Source organism: Chiloscyllium plagiosum, unplaced genomic scaffold, assembly GCF_037043375.1.
Source record: "Chiloscyllium plagiosum isolate Xiang-an unplaced genomic scaffold, Cpla_swu_hap1 HiC_scaffold_3, whole genome shotgun sequence".
Taxonomy (NCBI): domain Eukaryota; kingdom Metazoa; phylum Chordata; class Chondrichthyes; order Orectolobiformes; family Hemiscylliidae; genus Chiloscyllium; species Chiloscyllium plagiosum.
In genome coordinates, this window is record NW_028270141.1 from 86,270,068 (window position 1) to 86,293,896 (window position 23,829).

Sequence of the window (23,829 nt, forward strand, 5' to 3'; positions counted from 1 at the left end):
AAAACAGTATGTTTAAGTATTCATAGAGAGCGAGAAATATCAATATGCAGCTATTGACAGCAATTGAAAGCTTTTATTTAAAACTCTCAACAGCATGAACTTCCCATTTTATCTTCACTTTTTGAAGGGCTATGGATTTAAATTATATCATGTCAAAACTGTTAGATATATTGTACCTGTTACACAAGTTCATGACTTCCACACAGTCAATTAAAGGCCCTGCTACAATCAAAATGAAATCTGATTGAACTCAGCACTAAGTTCAAATCTCCCTCATGCATGAATCACACCCTGACACCTCCCTCCTCCTGGCAAAAATTACATCTGTTAGAAACAAGGACAAGATTGCAAAATCCAGGTTTCACCAGCCATTGGGAAGAAATCTCAATGTGCGTGTCTATGTTAAAAAGTCAAGTCTTTAAACTGTATGGTCATTGTATAGTCAAGACAATATAAATCCAAACATAAAATTGTAAATCAGGCAAATTTTATTTTTGTTACACAAATAAAATGAAAACCTAAAATATTAAATAACTTTCCGGCTCTTGGAATATATTTTCAATTTTATCTCTTTGTGATAATGTGCAATGTATGTAGAAAAAATATAAAACATATACAAGTTAACCTGAAGTATTCATAAGTGGTTAATGCTAACCATAATTATTACAGGCTCCAATGTTCTGCAGTTTAACATGCTGCTTATATATGCACAAAAGGAGCACCGGTCCTGCTACCACTTCCAGCAGAGAATGACACAGGGCAAACATTAGGTCAGTAACAAAATGAATATTTGACCTGTAGTCAAACTCTCAAAAATGCAGAATTGTGTTCATTAAGAAACATAACTTGTTACAGAGATTTGCGATGCACTTTAACGATCATGACTTGGCCTGTCACATTTAAGAACTAGCACAGTGAGGTATTAATGCCAAGTTAAAATATCTAAGGTCTCATGTTAAACATCATTTATGTAATTCCAAGATCAGCAAATGACCCACAACGAAAATTTCTCATCTTGCCTGGTGAATCCAAATACGAATTACCATTATGGTATCTTTTCTGCTGTCAACACTGCAGATGCATGCTTACAAGCCTGAAAGAAAACAGTACTATTAATTAGTGGTATACAGTTCAGATCGATGTTTTAAAACAGGTCCCCCAGTTATTAAAATCTGAAAGCAATGTCATATTTTGAATTGTCTCAGATTATAATTTTCTTTAAAATCACTGAACACATGACTACAAAACGAAAAGGTTCCCAGATTTTAAGTTTTTTTTTTCTTTTCAAGCTCATATTGAAATTAAAAAGGTTAAAATCCAAACAGGTCAGTTGTTGAAGCAAGTAATTTGTAACAAAAAAAATCAATGTAGAGAAGGGAATAGCAATTCAGAAAAACTGTTTAGTTCAAGCAAGTGGAAGTGTAGTAACTTCAAGAAGACAACTCATAGGAGGGTGCAAACAACACAAATAATTGCAGAATTTGCTGGCACACTTTGCCACATATTTCAGAAGCCCCTTTTTTTTCCAGACCTAAGCAGATCACCAATATTTGGGGCGTCACGGTGGCTCAGTGGTTAGCACTGTTGCCTCGCAGCATCAGGGACCCAGGTTCAATTTCTGCTTTGGGTCAATGTCTGTGTGCAGTTTTCACATTCTCCCTGGGTCTGCGTGGGTTTCCTCTGGGTGCTCCAGTTTCCTCCCACAGTCCAAAGATGTGCAGGTTAGATGAATTGGTCATGCTAAATTGCCCTTAGTGTTAGGTGCATTAGTCAGAGGGAAATGGGTCAAGGTGGGTTACTCTGCGGAGGGTTGGTGTAGATTTGTTGGGTCGAAGGGTCGGTTTCCACACTGTAGGGAAGCTAATCTAATTTTAATATCCTTCTCAAATCCAAGATGAATTCAAATTTTGAAAAGCCCAAAAGGACTTGGATTTATATAGCATCTTCATGACACACAGGGTAGCTCCTGTATGAAATACAACAGCTAATTTCCATCTCATTAAACTCAACATGAGATCTTTCATACTCATCTGTAGGCAGACAGACCTCGGTATGGTACTTCATTCAATGGCGACACCTCCAACAGCAGTACCTGCTCCTTCATGACCATGTCAAAAATTACTAAACTAATGAAAGTATAATATATTGTTTACTGTGCTTAAGTTGAGCTCCATGAGATCTGGAAAGGAGTCACAGGCGTGGCAGTGTGTCTGCATATATATATGTGCATGTGTGTGTGCGCGCGCGAGCAACAGGAGTGGGGCACAGAATGAAAGTTGCACATTAATTGAAACCTCAGGGACATGGTTGGAGACTGGAGTATACATTAACAACAAGAATGGACTTACTTGAAAGAACATGCACATTTTTATAAGTCACTTACATTTTTCTCTTCCACTGTTAGAAAGCCATTCACTGCCACTATCTGATACTGCTTATGTTTCATATTTCCAATAAACCTACGAATCATTTTCAGATTGACTGCAGTAATATCACGATGCAAAAGCTTCTGCATTTCTTGGTTGCCAGGATCAAAAATCAAAAGGCAAAGCGTTCCATTCTTCCTTTCTTCTATGCCTATAATGGTTCGACTGTGACCTGAAGTTTCAAAAGAATTATAAAAGTTATTCTATTTCAAAGCAATGAAGCTAATTCAATTCAATTCAGATTAATGACAAAATAAAAACAAAATCTTTCAGCAATAGATTCAAACAAATTTAAAATAATATTTTACATTGTTAAAATTGTTTAAGCTTTTGTTCACTTGGCTACTTATTTCACCACTTTTATAAAAGCAGCTTCATTACATATTGCCAGATTAATTTGTAACATTTCTTTATATTTTCCATACAAGAGCTTCAAATTATTCATAATTTATGACTTAATACAATATCAATACAAATCTTGCCAAATGAATAGCTGCTAGGATCTTGACTTTTAAAAATATTGCCTTATGATGGCAGGAAAAGGGTTGGGCGTGACTGAAGGCTAATAAATCAATGAAAGTTTAACCATCCCATGCAATACTGCACTGTAAGTGTTTATGAAAGTCAACTTATCTAACTGTTTTGCTAGCAAAAACATTAATTCTAAAAACAAACTGCAGCTGCAAAGACCTGCATTTATCTATTGCTTTTAAATACTGTACTACTTTGTGTTCTCATTATTTGTTTATCATTCTTCTTTGTTCAAACTGTACACATTAGTATGACAGCACAGCACTTTTTGCCTTTTACAGAAGGCAGAAAATCTCTCAAATGATTTTGCATCGATTATACAGCAAACCTTTTATTGACCGGCACCTATGAGACCAGGAGTGTGCAAGTTGATCAAATATTCTGGACAATCAAGAGGTCAATGTCATTGCTGTAAAAACACACACTAAGTCATAGAACCGTAATGCAGGGAGTGTACACATCAACGTTACACTTTTAAAAAGAACACAACTTTGCCTTAAATAAAATGTATTGGCAGAGAGCCTTCTCACTCACACCCTCAACTGACTGCTTGGGCATTGTGGTATTTGAGGAGAAATTGACTCAACTGTTGATACTTCGTGTGGCCATTTCTTGGAACAAGATATTTACACTGAGAGAAATTAAACTATTAAATTCACCAAATTAATACAGTAAACTTTGCATTCTTTGAGGTATAGATTTCTTGCCAGTTTATCGAGCGTGCTGGTTCAGAATATGCAGGTTAAAACACAATTTACTGTGTACCATTGTTATGGGTTTGCTGCTAATGCTGGCCACTGCACGGTACTTATGAATTTATAGGCATTCCATTATTTATCATTGACTTGGTAAAGGAAACTACCCATTTGCCATGAAACAAACTTAGAAATGATGAGAGGAAGCTTGTACTGTAACATGCACTTAACAATCAATGTTGGATAAAAGTCAGATTAGGAATAAACAATTGAAATTGATCAGAAACTGAATGGGAAATAAGTCAAGCGTATGCAAAAGTGGTAAATCATTCAGAAATTACAGTCAACATCTATGCATGATGTGCAGGTGCCAGTATTGGACTGGGGTGGACAAAGTCATAAGTCACAAGACGTCAGGTTATAGTCCAATAGGTTTATTTGAAACCAAAAGCTTTCAGAACACTGCTCCTTCATCAAGTGAGGTCACCAAAATGCTGTTAGGAAGGGAATTCCAGGACTTTCACCCAGTGATGTTGAAGGAAGTGATATAGTTCCAAGATAGGACCAAGAGCAACTTACAGCCAGTGGTGTTCCCATTTATCTGCTGCTTGTCTTTCTTGATGGAAATGGCTGTGGATTTGGAACGTACTCTCTAAGGATCTTTGGTGAAGTTCTGTCGTGCACTTGTTGATAGTATACACTGCTGCTACTGTACATCAGTGGTGGGAAGGAGTGGATGTGGTGTCAAAAAAAAAAAAAGAGGGCTGCTCTCTTTCTAGACGGCAGATGGGGAGTTTTCCAACACACTCCTGACTTGAGTCTTCAGGATGTGGACATTTTTGCGTATAATAATTAAAAACTGAACAATCTGTATTTGATGCTACTGGAAAGTGTTTAGTAGATTAAGATCTATATAAGCAAGACACAATCTTCTCCTATTGATTCAAAAGCTTTAAATTTAGTTAGCTACATAGAACATACATTCACTAATAGTTCAGATATGGGCGCAGCGTTCAAATGCCACAAGACCTGAACAATATCCGGGTTTAGACTGAAAAATGTCATGTAACAAATACTGAGCAATGACCATCTCCAATGGAGAGACAAACTAACAACCATCCCTTGACATTCTATCACAAAATCCCCAAGTATCAACATCCTGGGGTTTACCATTGACAACTTAACTGGACTAGCCATATAAATACATTGGCTACAAGAGCAGATCAGAGATTAGGAATACTGCAACGAGTAATTCACCTCCTGACTCTCCAAAGCCTGTCACAATCTACAAGGCTCAAGTCAGAAATGCGATGGAAAACTTCCCACTTGCCTAGGTGAGTGCAGCTCCAACAAGACTCAATAAGCTTGACACCATCAGAATGAGAGCAGGTCTTCTGATTGACACCACATTCATTCTCTCCACTACTTGCACACAGTAGCAGCAGTGTGTACAATCAACAGGTACAGTGTATACAATCAACTGCAGAACTTCACCAGAGATCCTTCGAGAGCACTTTCCAAATCCATGACCACTTTCAAGAAGAAAGACATGGGCAGGAGAGAAATGGGATCACCACCAGCCCCGAGCCACTCACTGTGGAACTATATCACTGTTCTTTCAGTGTTGCAGGGTCAAACGACTAGAATTCCCCTCCTAACAGGATTTTGTGTTTGCCTCAAACACAGGGACTGTAGCAGTTCAAGAAAGTCCCTACCTTCTGGAGGACAATGATGGATGATCAATAAATGCAGGCTAGCAGGGTGATACCCATATCCCATGATTGAAAAGGAAATTGTCCAGGTGCAGGAGCAACATTTTGTCATCTCAGGATGTAGGTTTCTGTCATGTGTTCATTTGGCTGAACAGGTAGATTGTTGGCCTACAGACCTTTGACCAGATAGTGTCAATGCTGACACATTTCCAGAAAAGCTTTAGAGTATTTTTCTAGTGTATTATTTGTCCGCCCTGGAATGCTGTCCACCGGAGTTGAGAAGACAGGACCTGCTGGGAAAGATGCTTTTTCAGCCATCCTGGCACAGTGACCAATTCCTCGTAATTGGCTTTGCAGGAGTTTTGCCTCAATGCAAATGCACCTGGCACCAAGTCAGAATTTAGCTTTTGATCTAACATCTTCCTATTGAATCTGGAGGATGCAGTGGAGACATTGCTGGTGGAATTTCTCTAACATGCTTATGTGTCACCTTAAAGCTCAACTGCACTCTGGTTTATTAAATATTGCCTAGGTGAAAAACTCTAACCTCAATCACCTCCATACCAAACTTAAGCTGGCTGACAGAACTATATGATTTATGGTTAGCATGACTGTTGTTCAATCTGCACCAGCTTTGCAATGCACATGCTCTCTCATTTCTACAAACAAAAAAAAATTGCTTTCAAACGTAGCCAAAACTAAAAGCGCATCAAGGCCAGTTAAAGGTCCTGTCCAAACCCCATAAGTGGAGAGGGAGGAATTCTGAGCACTTCCCATACTTTAACAGCCATCTCTCTTAAAAAGGCCATCTTTGATGAAGAGATCCAACATTGGATCTCCTGCATCAATTCAGCCTTCTGAAGAGGCAATGTGCATTTGATCTCTCAAAGATCTCAACTACTAGTGCAGAGTGCAATTGGTATCACTGCACACTTGCACCGCAGTGATGCCTAAATAGAGTCCAATACATATATACATACAAACTGCTGTGGACATCCCACCTTCTCATCAATTATATATCATTTTATAGGTGATAATGATGGCTTGAAAATATCAGAGTATGGTAATCAACTGAAAATCACTGAAGGTTGAAAAATGCTAGAAATGTCTGTTCTTTTTTACCCTGGTGCTGTAGATAGATTGGTGGCTTGCTAGTCCATATAACTTTGGATTGTAACCACAGTCCTGCATCCCTGCCTGAAGAATAGAACTGCCACATCCACTCAAATAAACGAGGATGTGTGTCGGACGGTCCAGTTGGATGATGGAAATCAACAATTTGACATCTGAAATACAAACAGAATATTCAAATTATTCTACTGCAGAGAAAATGCTTAAATGTATTAATTTTTACAGCAGCATAAATAATCCTCTCCATTTTCAACAGTTTGATTTTTTTTCTTGCAATTCTCCTTTAAATTTCCTTTTACTCTTCCTGCTAGACATTGTGACAGGACATGACCTATGCTTCCAAGCATAGGAGAAACATTTTTAAAATGGACACCAACAGCATGCACCCTGGACAAAGTAATCTTGTTGATTGGCACCACATACACAAAAATCCATTTCCTCGACTACTGATACACAGCAATATACCATCTACAAGTTGCACTGCAGAAATTCACCTAGACTGCTTTACAGCATCTTCCAAACATACAACCACTACCATCCAGAAAAACGAGGGAACACCACCACTTGCAAGCTCTCTTCCAACTCACTCAGGGTCTTGACATGGAAATACATCAAATGAAAACAAAATACAATGGATGCTGGAAATCTGAAACTAACACAGAAAATACTGAGGAAATTCAACAGATCTGGCAGCATCTTCTAGAAAAGTGTCAAGCTGGACTTAATGTTAACTGTTTTCTTCTCCACAAATGCAAACAAATTTACTCAGCATTTTTCATGTTTGTAATGGAAATGCATCACCCGACCTTCAACATCACTGGGTCAAAATCCTAGAAGTCCAATCCTAAACAGTACTTGGGTGTACTTACACCAAATGGACTTGAGGTTCAACAAAGCAGTCACCACCACCTTCCCAAGTGCAACTAGGAATGGACAATAAATACCAGCCCATCCAGCAACATCCACATCTAATGAACTAATTTGAAACAAAGTTTGTAAATCGAGTTTAGAAGTGAATGGCAGCAGCCTGAATGGATCCAGGGAGCAATAGAGTTATATTTAATCTCGCCCTCACTCCACAGACGTTCCTTCGGTTTGATAATCATCAGAACTAACTACCCCACGGAATTGTAAGGTCCGTTGTATCAGCCAACTGAAAACAGCTGTCACAATAGATCATAGATTAAACCTGGGCTTTTATACAGAGGCAAGTGATCAAAGAACTCCATACTCATGAACACTTTTAAAAGGTCATTTAGTTTCCAGCAAAGCTAATGAAAATTTTAACAATCTGTTACTGCCATAAAAACTAACACGAGCAATTTCCAATTTCCAACTTCCAACATCTGGCTTTAGTACGTTAGACCCTTCATGGACAAAAAGCATTTTTAAACAAAGCCACACTTAATCGACTTAATACAACTGAAGTGGTCACTTGAACAAATTCATGAAAACATCAATAAACAAGAATCGGTCTAAGCTAAAATGAACAAATATAAAAAAAAGCTGAGAGACTCAGATCTTTATCTTCGGTTTCATCCACACTTTTCTGGAAGTTTCACATTATTGGGACAAACTTACCTGAGATTCAGTGAACTGTATCTTGGACTACAGCTTTAGAGATAACAAAGAAAATAGATTCATAACAATTGATCTCGCTCTCGCACTCTCACTCTCAAAAGACACCACTTAGTGAAAAGCAAATTGGCAAAATATCCATTCACCATAAATTCAAGGATACCTCCAATTTTCACCATTGCAGAGGATAAAAGACATCAATTTTAAAAAGGTTCCTTCACGTTAAAACTTCACACCTAAGGATTGTTTTTTTGGACTACCTATTCTTAATCTTCCAAGACTTCTCCATCCTTTTAAACACTATATGTGTGCTGTCTGTTTAATCTTGCATTTTATTATTATTTTCTTCCGGTTTGTAAGTAATAAAATTCCTGTCATTTCATATCACCATAGTTTTCCTAATCTCTTATTCAAAGAGGAGAATAATTCCAGGTTCTTCAATTTAACTAAAGATTTACTATAACCTCTTTGCTGCTGTACTCCACACCTCTATTTAAGAAGCCCAGAACCATAGATACTGTTTACACGACTTTTTAAGCTTATCACCTTCAATTCTTTTTGTACAGTACTCCCAGGTCGCACTGTTCCTGTACTCTTAGTATTGTCGTCACTTTTTTTATTTCTAAATGACAAACCGAATTATTTGTAGATATATCAAATAGAAGCAGACGTAGGCCACTTGGCTCCTCAAACATTTTTCCACCATTCAATATCATAACTGCTCCATTTGTGTTTAAGTTCTTCATGCCCATCTACTTCTGATAATCTTTGATTTCCCTGTTGTAAAAAACCAAAAAGGGTGGACGCTAGGAAATTGTTTCCGTTAGGCAAGGAGACTAGGACCCGTGGACACAGCCTTAGAATTAGAGGGGGTAAATTCAGAACAGAAATGCGGAGACATTTCTTCAGCCAGAGAGTGGTGAGCCTGTGGAATTCATTGCCGCAGAGTGCAGTAGAGGCCGGGACGCTAAATGTCTTCAAGGCAGAGATTGATAAATTCTTGATGTCACAAGCAATTAAGGACTACGGGGAGAATGCGGGTAAGTGGAGTTGAAATGCCCATCAGCCATGATTGAATGGCAGAGTGGACTCGATGGGCCGAATGGCCTTACTTCCACTCCTATGTCTTATGGTCTTATCTACACGCACCTCAAAAATATCCAACGAGTCTACCTCCACAGCCTGACAGAGTTTTAGAGTTTCACAAACTTCAAAAAAAACAATTCATTTCAATTAAAAGGGTAACCTCAAGTTTTAAAATGCTGCCCTTAATTATGTCACCTCAAAATTCACATTGTTCAGGACAAGTTATCCCTCACTCTTCTAAACCTCCAGACAAAACAAGCCAGTTTGTCCAACCTTTTCTCATAACACATGAAAGTACACCTTGACGTTAACAATGAAAGAGCAACTGTCTTATTCTTACTTTTCATTTCAATGTTGTTACCAGAATTATTAAGTCAATGGGTCATTATCATATCACTTACTCACATTTCATGAAACATTTAATGATGTAACTTCCTTCTAGCCTTGTAATTTTGCATTATGTTTTGCACTTTGAAACCAATACGCAATTTAAAATTATTTTGAGCTATAAAAACACATGATCAGTAACTTTTATGGAAGTAGATAAAGGTTTATGCACTTCATTTCTGGGATTTAGGCTCGATTTACTCTCTGTTGGCTCTGAGGAATTTGTTTAAGTTTCAGTGAGAACAGTTCAAAACTGTCTGATTTGCCAATATCATTTAGGCATATCAGGATAGTGTCGATAAAATGGGGAAGAAAAAACATCATTCAGCTCCACTTGGATAAGATTCAGACAGAACATTAAACAGACAGAACATTAAACAGAATAGAACCAACTTTACTTTTCATTTAAAGCATAATGCAAATGAATTGCTATAAATCTTAATGAGAAAACAATGTGAAAATTAAAGGCTAACGTTTCCAACATCAACATTCATCTATTTTATCACACAATTTCAATGACAGTAACACAGTTGATTTCATATCCAATTTTGGAAAACCATCAGCTTTCCATAATTCTCTCAAGCCGCAGTGGATGGTATCTCAGGTGCCACGTGTGGTGAACAAAGGTAGAGAGGTGGAAAACATCTGTTTAACTTCTGACTTTGTGGTAAAAATATTGATAGCAAAATATAAACACTTATCATTACTGGACTGTTGAAATATTCAAATGAAATCCTTTAATATTTTAACAAATATAATCAATGACTTACACTGGGGGATACGGATATGTACAGAAAGATTCGCGTTAGTCAGAATCTTACAAACTAGAATGCTGCACAAACTGCCATGCTGCAGGTACTTATTAGCAGTGGTATCTGATCTGGTTGCAGGTCACAAAATGTTTTATGAAATCCATGTGCAGCTACTTAGAATGCATCTAACTTAGCATTAAAAAACTGCATGTGTAGCATTTAGGACTTACAAGCTCAAGCTCCCAAACACTAAAGGCAAGGGTCAGATCTAAATAAAATTGAGTCCTAACTGGAGTTCTATACTATCATTATGGCAGATTAATTGTGTTAAAGCTTTGCCTGGAATACTTCTGAATCACAATCCATCTTGAAACATTGGCAGTTTTTAAAAGAATGTAATAGGCTTCAACTCTGCAATATAAAGCAGTGATGTCATTAGTCTGTAGCAATTTTAAATATTAGTCCTCAAATAGTTGAATTAACGACCACTTTAATAACCACTCTCCCTCATTGCTCAGATTTTTGAGTATAGGCATAGGGATGTTATGTTGAAGTTGTACAGGATGGTAGTGAGGTCTCTTCTGGACTAGTGTGTCCAGTTCTGGTCTCGCTATTATAGGAAGGATTGTATTAAGCAGGAGAGGGTTCAGAAAAGATTTACCAGGATATTGCCAGGAATGGAGGGTTTGATTTCTAAAGAGAGGCTGGATAGGCTGGGACTTCTTTCATTGGAGGGTAGGAGGTTGAGAAGCGACCTTATTGGGGTTTATAAAATCATGAGGTGTAGAGATAAGTTGAATGGTAGGTGTCTTCCCCTAGGGTGGGGGATTTCAAAATTATGGGGTATATTTTTAAGATGATAGGAGAAAAATTTAAAAGAGACGAGGGCAATTTATTTGTGTTTTTTTTTTTTACACAGAGTGGTTCATGTGTCGAATTAATTTCCAGAGGAAGTGGTGGATGCAGGTACACTTGCAACACTTCCAAGACAATGAATAAGAAATATTTGAATGGGCATGGGCTAAGCGCAGCAAGTGAAACTAGTTTAGTTTGACATTATGGTTGGCATGGACTGGTTGGACCAAAGGGCCCGTTTTCATGCTTTATGACTATTGGTTATTGAGCAGTTTTGATCTACAGTACACTTTGATCATGGGGCATTTGAAATAATGTTTTTTATTCTTTCATGGAGTGAGCGTGGTCAACAAGTTAGTTTTTGTTGCCCATCCCAAAGTGCCACTGAAGCTGAATGACTGCTAGACCACTTCAAAGATCAGTTAAGAGTCAGCCATATTACTGTGAATCTGGAGTCACACGTAGGTCACATTGGGTAAGGAGGGCAGAGTTCCTTCTGAAAGGATGTTAACGAATCAAATGTTTTTATTTTAAAAGTATGACAATGGACCATAATGTTATAGTTTCCATTACGGAGACTAGTTTCAATTCCAGAATTAATAATTGAATTTAAATTCCACCATGGTGGAATTTGGACCTGTTCCCTTTAGCCTAGTTATTTTAATACTTACAAGATGTTTATTGTTGCTCATCCCTAATTGCCCAGTGCAAAGTTAAGGATAAACCAGATTGCTATGTGCAGTATGCATTGTGGGGTATGGAATCACACGTAGACCCAGCTAGGTGAGTTCCCTTGCCGAAAGGACTTTAGTGAACCAGATGGGTTTTTCAGGACAATCCGCTATGGTGGTACCTGAACCTGATCCCCAGGACATTATCTGGATCTCTGGATTAGTAGTCAAGCGATAAAACCACTAGGCCAAGTCTAATAATTACTAGTCTAATAATTACTAGTCTATTAACACTATCACTACTCCATCATCATCTCCTCCAATTTTACAATAATTAATTTAGTTGGGCATTACATCGAACTTTACTGCAGTGTTGTCAAATAGCAAGTTTCAATTTCAGTCCTTTAAGCATGACAAGTGAATTCAAGTGCCAGTTTAACTCTTGCAATGAAATTAAAAATTACCAGAACAATGATCAGATCAGGAGGTACATTTATAATCAGTCCAAAGTATTCTTAACTCCTATACTAACTTTATTCTTAGGGAAGTCAATAAAGAATAGATTTCCGTTGCTCCAATCCAAGCTCGAGTTCCCTGCAATTTATTTTTAAAATGTGCAGCACCTTGAGGATCAAAACCATCCTTCCATGCTTCCTCTATCATAGACTGGATTTTCGGAATGCAAGGGATTGCAATGCCTAAAGGAGAGAGAATAAATAGAAAATATTTACAATTCTATATCGAAACTTTAAAAAAAAAAATTGAAAGATGTAAACATAATCTAAATTAAATTTGTCCAGATGAGTGCGACACCAACAACACTCAGGCAGCTTGACACAATCTTGGGTAAAGCATCCCATTGGATTCCTCCCGCACCTTCTACATTTATTCCTTCCATCACTATTGCACAGTAACAGCATTATGTGCCTTCCAGTGCACCAACTCAGCAAACTCCCTTAGTAACATCTCACAAAAGCATATAATCTGAAAAGTCAAAGACAACAAATACATGAGCACTTGCGGGTTGTGGTGTTCCTATATCTATGCCACTCACCACCCTGACTTGGAACTACATTCCTTCACTGTCGAATTACCTGCCTTTCAGCATTGTGAATCTATCTGCACTACGTGCACTTCAGCAGATCAAAAAGGAAACTCACCATAACCTTCAAGGGCAATTAGATTAGATTAGATTGCCTACAGTGCGAAACAGGCCCTTTGGCCCAACCAGTCCACACCAACCCTCCGAAAAGTAACCCACCCAGACCCATTTGCCTCTGTTTAATGCACCTAGCACTATGGGCAATTTAGCATGGCCAATTCACCTAACCTGCACATCTTTGGACAGTGGAAGGAAACCGGAGCACCTGGAGGAAACCCATGCAGACACGGGGAGAATATGCAAAATCCACACAGACAGACGCTAGAGATTGGAATCGAACCTGGGACCCTGGTGTTGTGAGGCAGCAGTGCTAACCACTGAACCAACATGCCACCCTAAAATTAGGGATAGACAATAAATGCTGTTCTAGCCAGCGATGCCCGCAGCTGGCTTTCATCATTCCACTGGTCTATTGAATTAGGTCAATAACCGAAAATGACATCCAGCAGGTACTACAGAAAATCTTACTTGAAAACTTGTTTTCTCTTTAGTTATATAGACTCCCTTTATGAACTTGAGTTCATGACCTAAATTGCCAATTCAGTGAAATAGAGGAAAAACCCCACTTTCCTAAATACACCCAGTACATATTGTAGAGCTTTAACTCTGCATGTAAAACGTTTAGCTTTTTCTAACTAAAACCATGTTAAATTCTACAGTAACCTGACAATACTCACCCTGCCCAAACTCCATCCCAACATTCAAACTCCCCATCAACTCTGACTGCCCTGCTCCCCAGACTGACCTGGTCTCTCCATCCGACTCCTGCCATCTTCCCTCTTGACCCTCTCCACTACCCCCTTGATCCACAATTACAATGTTACACCTGATCTAACAATACTCTAATCGACCCAGCAGCCACCCTGATACCTCACTCACACCACACACATTCACTAACGTGCTGAATAAAACAATTAAGACAAGTGATGCCATAAAAGGGAGGTGCGTCCTGATATCCTCTGTGATCACGTGCTACAAAGAAGAATTCCTTCTTCTGAAGAAACTTGGTTGTAACTGAGGCAAGTAGGGATGCAAGTGTCAACCTCCCAAAAGATTTGGGCCCTTGTTTTGCAAACTCATTAGTATTCTGATTTATATGAGAAATTATAGGTTTTACAGGAAAACCAGATCAGACAAGGTTAAAATGCCAAAACAGGCCTTAGGCCTTGACTGTTTCTAATATTAATATCTACTTTGCTTCCAGAATTAAAACATGAACGATGGTCACGTACATGACAAAAAGAATGCAAAAGCCAAGGCAAGCCTCAGAGCTATATTTGATAGACTATAGTTCATAATTATTCACCATTTTACAGAAATGCAACAGTCTCCTGGAACGAAAAAGGAAAATTAATTGTCAAAAGGAAATGTATGGAATGGTCGTGCTGTGTTGTAATTCACTCAGAATCCAGATCATTATGGCAATATGGACGTTTACATGAATGTTGTAGTCTGAAGCCATGGTTAGTAATCGTACAGAGTGCAATTTTCTATCAATCACGTGGCTGATTAGGGATTCCTTACATTTTTACAATTGCCATTGCTATGTAATGGAAGGATTATAGATTGACACTCAACCTGCCTAGCCGCATTATTAACATGCCTTTCTTGGCGATCATATTTGGGGATTGGAAACAGTAACCTCTGAATCAGAGGCAGGCATGCACCCACTGCAAAATAAAATGCTGTAACCTAAGATTACCAAATTACAAACTAAGTACTATGAGAGCTTGCTAAAAATTATGTTTCTAGAATTTGCTGTCATCATCCTACAAACAGTAATACTTTTGTATAACATCTGTACCATGTAAATCACGCTTATACCCTTCCATCTTCAGAAGTGAGGAAAGAAGCATTTGAAAATTCCGGTATCCACATCCCCAGCCTTTGTCTCCTAAAGAGGCATGGTAGTGATCAGTTTCTGCACACAGAAACACATGCCTTATTTCTGCACCATTTTTCTGATAATAATCATTTAGCATCTTAATTAGGCCTATAAAACAAGAACATAGTTCAATAAGTAAATATAAATCAATGGAGCTCTTGCTCATATATTCAAATACATAAATGTTTTTGTTAGACATCTATATAGTGAAAAAGCAATCTTGAAGTCATTGATTCTCTAGTTGTGTGGTTAAGTGCAATTAAATTCTTCTCAAGCACTGGTTAATTTGAAATTAAAAACAAATTTAAAATGATATTAACCAATTTAACAATGTCAATTGTTGTAAAAGAAAACTAATCAGTTTCACTAATGTCTTTTAAGAAAAGAACTGTGCCTTCCTTACCCAATCTAACCTACGAGTGACTCCAAACAGTAATATGGTTGATATTAATAACTATCCTCTGCAGAATTAGGGATGTAAGTGGGTACTAACACCCCATGAAAGAATAACATACACGATTTTTTTTTAAACTGAAAGTAAAGATGGCAGTTAAAGCTAAAGAAAATCTTGTTTGGCTTCTATTAAGTACTAGCTATGAATCATTCTCCTGCCCGCAGTTAGTAAGATGTGGTTTCAAGTCTCATCCAAAAATCTATGCCGATGCCACACTGCAGTTTTGGGGAGTGTTCCACTACGGTGTCATAAATCACATGATTTTACAAAGAAAGGTTATAACACAAGGATTTGTTTTTAATATAAATACAGAACACACTCTCTTACAAAGAAAGCATACAGAGCAACTTGGTGGGCAACAAACATGGGACAATAAGATCCATTATCTCTTCCAAGCACGTGTCTTTAGCACAGCCACTGAAACAAGATATTGCTAACCCTAATTTTTGAGGAAGGCATATACAAGGATGTCAGGATCCAAATGTAAACAAGTGCTCTGAAGACTAAACAGGATGTTTGTGTAAGTGATAACTTCAAAAGGCCTCCAATGGAAATAAGAGTGACTATCTTAAATATTCACTTGCCAGGTGATTAAGGATTTTAAATGGACTCGAGAAGGAAAGAAAATTACTTTTGGACACAAGAGGTGGACCAATGTCGGTTTTCGCCTAACACTTTGATAGGCTCAATAACAGCTCAGGAGAAAGTGAGGACTGCAGATGCTGGAGACCAGAGTTGAAAAGTGTGGTGCTGGAAAAGCACAGCAGGCCAGGCAGCATCCGAGGAGCAGGAGAATCGACGTTTCGGGCATAAGCCCTTCTTCAGGACTGAAGAAAAGCTTATGCCCGAATCGTCGATTCTCCTGCTCCTCAGATGCTGCCTCAATAACAGCTCAGACACGAAAAAGTTTTTCCAAGTGATCCATGCTGGCCAGTTTTCTTCAGGTGCAACAGCATTGTGAGAAATTCTTAAAGGTTGCTGTTTAGTTCAAGGAGATAGGGAACAAAAGAGAAAACTGCAGATAGAACAGGGAAGAAACTGTTATTGCCCTCTGCAACTAGTAAACCATGTGCTTTACTCAATTATTTAGCTTGTGCATCATATTTAAATTTTTGCATCCTCATAAGTGATTTCAGAATAATTTATGAAATGGTTTATGAGCGCAGCCCACTTTTTAGGTCATTTGTGACTCCCAACTTAGATTCTCGTTATAAGGTTGATCTTCCTTCAGATGAAATATTAAAATTGAGGTTCTATTCACTATCTCAGGAGGATGTGAAAGATCCTAGGACACCATGTTGAAGAAGAGTAGGAACGATCTTCTATTTACTTGATGATATGTATCCCTCAATTGATATGATTTGGATGTGAACATTGGAGATATAGTAAGTAAGTTTGCAGATGACACCAAAATTGGAGGGGTCATGGCCAGCGAAGAAGGTTACCTTAGATTACAACGGGATCTTGATCAGATGGGCCAATGGGCTGAGGAGTGGCAGATGGAGTTATTTAGATAAATGCAAGGTATTGCATTTTGGGAAAGCAAATCTTAGCAGGACTTATACAGTTAATGGTAAGGTCCTAGGAAGTGTTGCTGAACAAAGAGATCTTGGAGTGCAGGTTCATAGCTCCTTGAAAATAGAGATGCAAGTGCACAGGACAGTGAAGGTGACGTTTGGTATGCTTTCATTTATTGGTCAGTGTACTGGGTATATGAGTTGGGGGGTCATGTTGCAGCTGTATAGGATAATGGTTAGGCCACTTTTGGAATATTGCATGCAATTCTGGTCTCCTTCCTATCAGAAGGATGTTGTGAAACGTGAAAGGGTTCAGAAAAGATTTACAAGGATGTTGCCAGGGTTGGAAGATTTGAGCTATAGGGAGAGGTTGAACAGACTTGGGTGGTTTTCCTTGGAGAGTCGGAGGCGGAGGGGTGACCTCATAGAAGTTGATAAAATCATGAGGGGCATGGAAAGGACAAACAGACAGACAAAGTCTTTTCCCTGGGGTGGTGGTGGTGATGGTGGGTGGGTGGAGTCCACAACTAGAGGGCAGAGGTTTAGGGTGAGGGGAAAAAGATATAAAAGAGACCTGGGGACAACGTTTTCATGCAGAGTGTGGTATATGTGTGGAATGAGCTGCCAGAGGAAGTGATGGAGGCTGGTACAATTACAACATTTAAAAGGCATTTGGATGGGTATGTGAACAGGAAGGATTCGGAGGGATATAGGCTGAGTGCTGGCAAGTGGGACTAGACTAGGTTGGGATATCTGGTTGGCATGGATGACCAAAGGGTCTGCTTCCATGTTGTACATCTCTATGACTCTATCAGTCTAAACAAAATCCATTTTTCATTAGACTGCTGTTTGTGGCAACTTGCAATCCACAAAAATTAACTACATAACAGCAAATATATTTCAAAGGTATATCATTATAATGTCGTTTGGAAAGTCCCGAGATGGATATCCTGTTCTCATGCTTTATCTTTGATCACACCATGATAACATATATGCAAGTTCTACTGTATTAAGTTTCTCTCAGCCTTGTAGATCTGTGTTTCAGTCTTAATATTTTGACATTTTTAAAAACACTTTCATGTTAAAACAAAGAAACGTGATGTTTCAAAGAAATTTAAAAATGATCAAGTGAGTTAGAAAGTTTAGGACAAAATTTCAGAGAACACAGGATCTGCATTAGAAATGGATTTGCCCTAGTGTGGCCTTATAAATATTAGTCATGAAGTAAGATTCTGCTTAGTATTAAGAACATTCATTTCATAGCCAAAAATGACCAATCAAACCTGAAGTCCGAGTTCTGCCATCATCTTCTCCAACTGCTAATGTCTCCATTACTTCTGCTCTTCTACGGTGGTAGTCCGCGGGATTCATTTGACCCTGTGCCACAGCCCTCTCCATATTGCGCATCATTTGTTGTTTGTATCCTCCACCATCATCTAACCCATATTGCCGCTAGAAGAAAGCATTTTTCTTTAAAATAGCTTTAAAATTCCAATTTTGTACAATATTGACTGAGAATAGTAGTTGCAGAACCAGAAGTCATCAATATACATTTAAAGCTTTGTTTAATAAATATCATAATCTGATAAACAACTATTCTTTCCATATATTTTGCACAGACAGGTCTCTCATGATATTACATATTATAGCTCACAGAATGTGGTTCCTTATAATTGTAGGACAAGGAAAACACAATGGGGAGAAATGTTACATTAAGCAAGTGTGACCCTTAGAAGTACTATACATCATACAAAGATTTTATGTAAATATGCATTTCGAAACAAAGCATAGTAGTTAAAGTGTTACCAGATGTAGAACACAGTGATAATTTACTATGTTATGGACATGCTACGGAAAAATAGTCAAGTAAATGGGAATCTAATCTAAATTTTTCTTCAAAACCCATCCAATTATTTGAGGTAGTGAAGGTAAGAAACAAGCTGCTATTCTGGATATAACATATTTCCCCTTAGATGCTGTGCAATATCCTGCTGTTCCACAGTACACTCAGCAACCAATAATTAATTAGTAAATTATCAACTAAAATGAACTTTAATGGGTATTTACTCTCAACTGAGAAACCTTGAATTCCTAGCCCTAATATAACACTGGCATCCAAGCATCTAATTTGTCTAATGGTGTGTACACATCCATTTTACACCCAAAGTGCCATAAACACCATATTTGTAACAATTTTCTTCCTTGTCTATGTGTATATTTCTGATGAGGTCCAAGAATTCCTGTGTTGACTGTATAGTGTGTCTGGAAGAAACCATGGTCTCATTCGATGTAACGTCACTGTTCACCTCTATCGACAAAACCCTAGCCAGAGAAACAATAGCCAACCTACTGGACATACAGAACAGACAACAAGACAGTGAACCTATCAACAAAGACTGCATACTCAAACTACTGGACCTCACAACGCACTTCACATTCAACAACCAAATATATGAACAAATCAACGGCACACCCATGGGCTCACAGCAGAAGCTGTAATGCAAAGATTAGAACAAACAGTCTGACCGCAAATTCAACCCAAACTCTGGGTCAGATATGTGGATGACACCTTTGTAATCATTAAAAATACAGAAATAGAGAACACACACTGGATCATCAACGCCACACTCACAGGAATCAGATTCACTAGAGAGGAAGAAAAGGACAACCAACTCCCATTCCTAGACGTGATGGTACGGAGAACACCGAACGGAGATTTCACCACAAAGGTATACAGGAAAGCCACACACACAGACCAAGTCCTGAACTACGAAAGCAGCCACCCCAACACACACAAAAGAAGTTGCATCAAGACACTGTTCAAAGGGGCCACAACACACCGCAGTACACCAGAACTGCAAAAAGAGAAAGAAGAACATCTCTACAATGTATTCGCCAAAAACAGATACCCCTGCAATTTCATCAACAGATGCCTAAGGGAAAGACAATGGAATGAGGACATGCCACAACCCAAAGGACTAGCCACACTACCATACATCAAGAACATTTCTGAACTGACAGCCAGACTACTACGACCACTAGGACTCATAACAGCACACAAACCAACAGCCACTCTCAGACAACAACTCACCAGGATAAAGGACCCGATAACCAGCATGAGCAAAACCAATGTAGTGTACAAAATCCCATGCAAGGACTGCACAAAACACTACATAGGACAAACAGGAAGACAGCTAACGATCCGCATCCATGAACACCAACTAGCCACGAAACGACACAACCAGCTATCCTTAGTAGCCACACGCGCAGGTGACAAGCAACATGAGTTTGACTGGGACAACACACTATTATAGGACAAGCCAAACAGAGACAGCCAGGGAATTCCTAGAGGCATGGCACTCATCCACAGATTCAAACAACAAGCACATCGACCTGGACCCAATATACCGACCACTGCAACGGACAGCTGGAACTGACAACCGGAAGCGGCAGATACAAACCACTACAAATGCCGAGGAAAGATCACAGAAGCGCTTCACAGGAGGCTCCCAAGCACTGAGGATGTCACCTAGACAGGGGACAAAACGTCTGCAACACAAATTCCCAGCTCGGCGAACAGAACCACAACAACGAGCACCCGAGCTACAAATCTTCTCACAAACTTTGAATATTTGTAACAACTCCTGTCTATTGAGGACATGCGCCTTCTAAAAGGTATTATGGCTTTGTATATGAATATAAATCTGTTTTGGACAACATTTGCAAACATTTACACTGTACATGATGCAATCAATTTGACAACCAAATCAGTGGTCCTTAGGACAGGCAACTGAAGGTTGTCACCAAACATTTCAATCAACCCTGTTCTAGTGGGTCCTTTTGCAGCACAGTGGTAGTATCCCTTCCCCTTGGACTAGGAGATCTGGGTTCAAGTCCCACCTGTTCCAAAGTTGTGTATTAACTTCTCGAACAGGTTGATTAGAAAGATAGATTAAATTATTTTTAAAAAACAATTTGTAAGCCACTGGCAAAAAAAAAAATTGTATTTATGAATTGAGCTTGGAAGCCAAAACACAATTGTTTTTGCAATGTTATTTCCAGATTAGATCTGCATTTTTTATTTTCCTTTCTCCACATCCCTCATTCCTTCTACATCATCTGCCTTTTCCTCATTTCCCTTCCTGACTTTCCCTCCCTTCTGTAATGTCTATCTCCATTGGCTCTCTTGCTACTCTCTTGCCCTGCCCTTCCTCTAAGTCAGAAGTTACAGGACACCAGTTTAAAGTCCAATAGGTTTATTTGAAACCACAAGCTTTCGTAGCGCTACGCCTTCGTCAGGAAAAGTCTTCATCTGACAAAGGAGCAGAGCTCTGAAAACTTGTGATGTCAAATAAACCTGTTGTACTATAACCTGGTGTTGTGTTACATTTAACTTTGTCCACCCCAGTCCAACACCAGCATCTCCACATCATGGCTTCCTCATCCCGACCTTTCTGTACTGTCTCCATCTTCTTTTGCTTTTATTCTTGTTTCTTCCCTTTCTACACCTATCTTCTCCTTCTCCCATTTTTCTTTCACCTTCAAATATTTCTAATCTGCTCAGATTAGCATCTTCTCTACAGATACAGTATTCATATTAACAATTACATGTCTGCCTCAGATATCATCTTGTATAAAATGACGCAAACTAATTTGTCGATATCTACATTCAGGACTGCCTGTACTATCCAATGAAAGAGTATAATGTGGGGATATAACAACAGGATCTCATGATAAAATATTCTCTCTTTTGCACATGCCCTCACATGTACTTGGCTGATTTTTAAACTGCTGCCGGGCCACTTGGCTTCTGCACTGAAGCTTGGTAAAGATTGCTAACATCCTGACATGTAATGGTCAAATCATTTTGCAAGGCTTCACTCCAAAGCTCTGTCAATCTTCAATTTCCTCGTTTCTCCACACCTACTTTCTCTCTTTCTGCTTCTACTAGTGCTGATTCTCAAACATTCGCGGACCACACTTGAGTTACAAAAAACATACTTTATTGTAAGTAAGCCTGGGAAGATATCAATAGTCTATAGTCCAGAGTATCAATCAAAATGTCTTTGGATGGACTAATGAGAAGTCTCTGATTTTTAACAAGGAGGCAGCATGTTTTATAGCCCTTATATCCATAACAATCTTGCATGGTCCCTTTCCCACACTGTACGTTTTTTCTTTCTTTACTTAAGTTCTCATATTTAGGAATTTGTTGATTAATATATTTTAGTCTTATTCTCATAGATCAAACATAACTATAGATTTAAACTGTTTCTATGGCTGGTGCCTTGCTCTTGTATCATAGCAGAAAGCTAAACCATTATCAGTATTTTATTCATTATAAGTTCTGTCAGAAAGAACAGCTTCAAGGTTATGCCAAGATTCTTACATTCCTTAATTAATTCTCATGGTCACTGTGACTGCAGTAGCCATGTTAAACTTATAAGACAAATTATTATTGCAAGATGGAGATTTAAAATGGATGCTTTTAACTGTTGATTCCCCTATACTTTATCGTTCCCTCCTATGGATCATTTTTATTATCAACCAGGCCGCCCCTAAAGTTTATGATGATAGCAACTAGATAGGTAGGAGCAAAAAAGAAACACAAACTTGTTCCCAAGTCCACAGCTTGCTTTGAGTATTGAGGAGCACTCCAGTTGAGTCCATAGTTTGTACTCCTCAGCAGGGGCTTCCCCCCTGTGCTTTCTGTATCTCACCCAGGTCTGACATACCCGTCCTTAAACTGTTTCTAACCAGGTTTAGCTGGGAACCCCATGAGGCGTAAGGCTGCCTGCTTGGCAGCAGCATCTAACCGCTCATTTACTTTGGAGACTGTATCTATTGCACCAGTGTGAGCTGAACTGCTAGACTCGCTGGGATTTACAAAGCCCGTAAGAGATTAAAAAAACATTCATGAAAGGCTGACCCATGGAAGTTAAAAATCCTCTATGTTTCCACAAGGCTCCACAATCATGGGCCATGCCAGAAGTATAACGAGAGTCACTATATATATTTGCTAATTTATCAATAAGAAAGCATGCCAATCCCTGCAACAGTTCCAAGGTAACAATAAGGAAACTTCACTTTCCACTGGCCATGTTTCCCACAGTTAAAACAACAGCCTGCCATTCGTCCAGGGATTTTGGGGGGGGGGGGGGGTGAAAGAGAAAGAGTGTGGGTTGGGGAGTTCGCTGTATTGTTTCAGTCCCTAAGGTCTAGTACTACGGTCACCATGTCCCCCTTTCCAGGGTGCCCTTGGGAAAGGATTACTCAGCAGTGGTCGCTGGATGGGTATCCGAGGTAGGTTCCGCCTCCAGCGGATATCTTGGTCCGATTCAACTCAGTCAGGGCTGTCACACGGTGAAAAGGGATCGTGAGGTCGCTGCACATATTTGGTTTTTGCCTGTAACTCTAATTGTGGTTTGTGTTCGTTCTGGCCATCAGGCCATTCCTGAAGAAGGGCCTGTGCCCGAAACGTCGAATCTCCTGTTCCCTGGATGCTGCCTGACCTGCTGTGCTGTTCCAGCAATAAAGTTTCAACTTTGATCTCCAGCATCTGCAGACCTCACTTTCTCCATCCTAATAGAAGACCACTGCTCACCTCATTAGCAACTGGAAATTCTTGGACCAGTTCATATTGTTTTGACTAGATCGTGCCAGCTACAGCAGAAGAAATACATAGCAAAGTATTAGCGTTAAACAAAAGGTGAGCCACCTTCTTGATTAAAGGCTTGATTACTTGCAAATGCTCCCTAACAGGCAACAAGTTATTCCCAATATGCACCTCCTGACTCCCAAGGTTTGGGTTTGCATTCCAGTAAGGGGATTCTGGGTAATCCAAGATGGAGGATGGGAAAATATTTTGGCTGTAACAGCTGCTCCTTTTCTGGGGTACTTTAGGTGCTGGAGGTGATTTCCTCGAATTTCAGGAGCAGCAATTACTATTTTATATGTTGTTGCATTGTTTTGGAACTTTGGGAAAAA

The 23,829-nt window shown here is 39.0% G+C and overlaps 1 protein-coding gene across 5 annotated transcripts in view; it reads right to left on the bottom strand.

Moving 5' to 3' along the window:
• Positions 1-470: 470 nt before the first annotated feature.
• zup1 (zinc finger containing ubiquitin peptidase 1) overlaps positions 471-23,829 on the bottom strand; it is a 53,501-nt gene continuing 30,142 nt past the window's right edge. For all 5 annotated transcript variants that reach the window (XM_043685027.2, XM_043685023.2, XM_043685016.2 and 2 more), the window contains 6 exons: positions 18,126-18,294; positions 14,791-14,979; positions 12,357-12,522; positions 6,487-6,650; positions 2,384-2,598; positions 471-1,093 (listed from right to left, as the gene is read on the bottom strand). In XM_043685027.2, the coding sequence (XP_043540962.1) occupies positions 1,046-1,093; positions 2,384-2,598; positions 6,487-6,650; positions 12,357-12,522; positions 14,791-14,979; positions 18,126-18,294 (951 nt within the window). In that variant the 3' untranslated portion in view covers positions 471-1,045. The remainder of the gene's footprint in view (positions 1,094-2,383; positions 2,599-6,486; positions 6,651-12,356; positions 12,523-14,790; positions 14,980-18,125; positions 18,295-23,829) is intronic.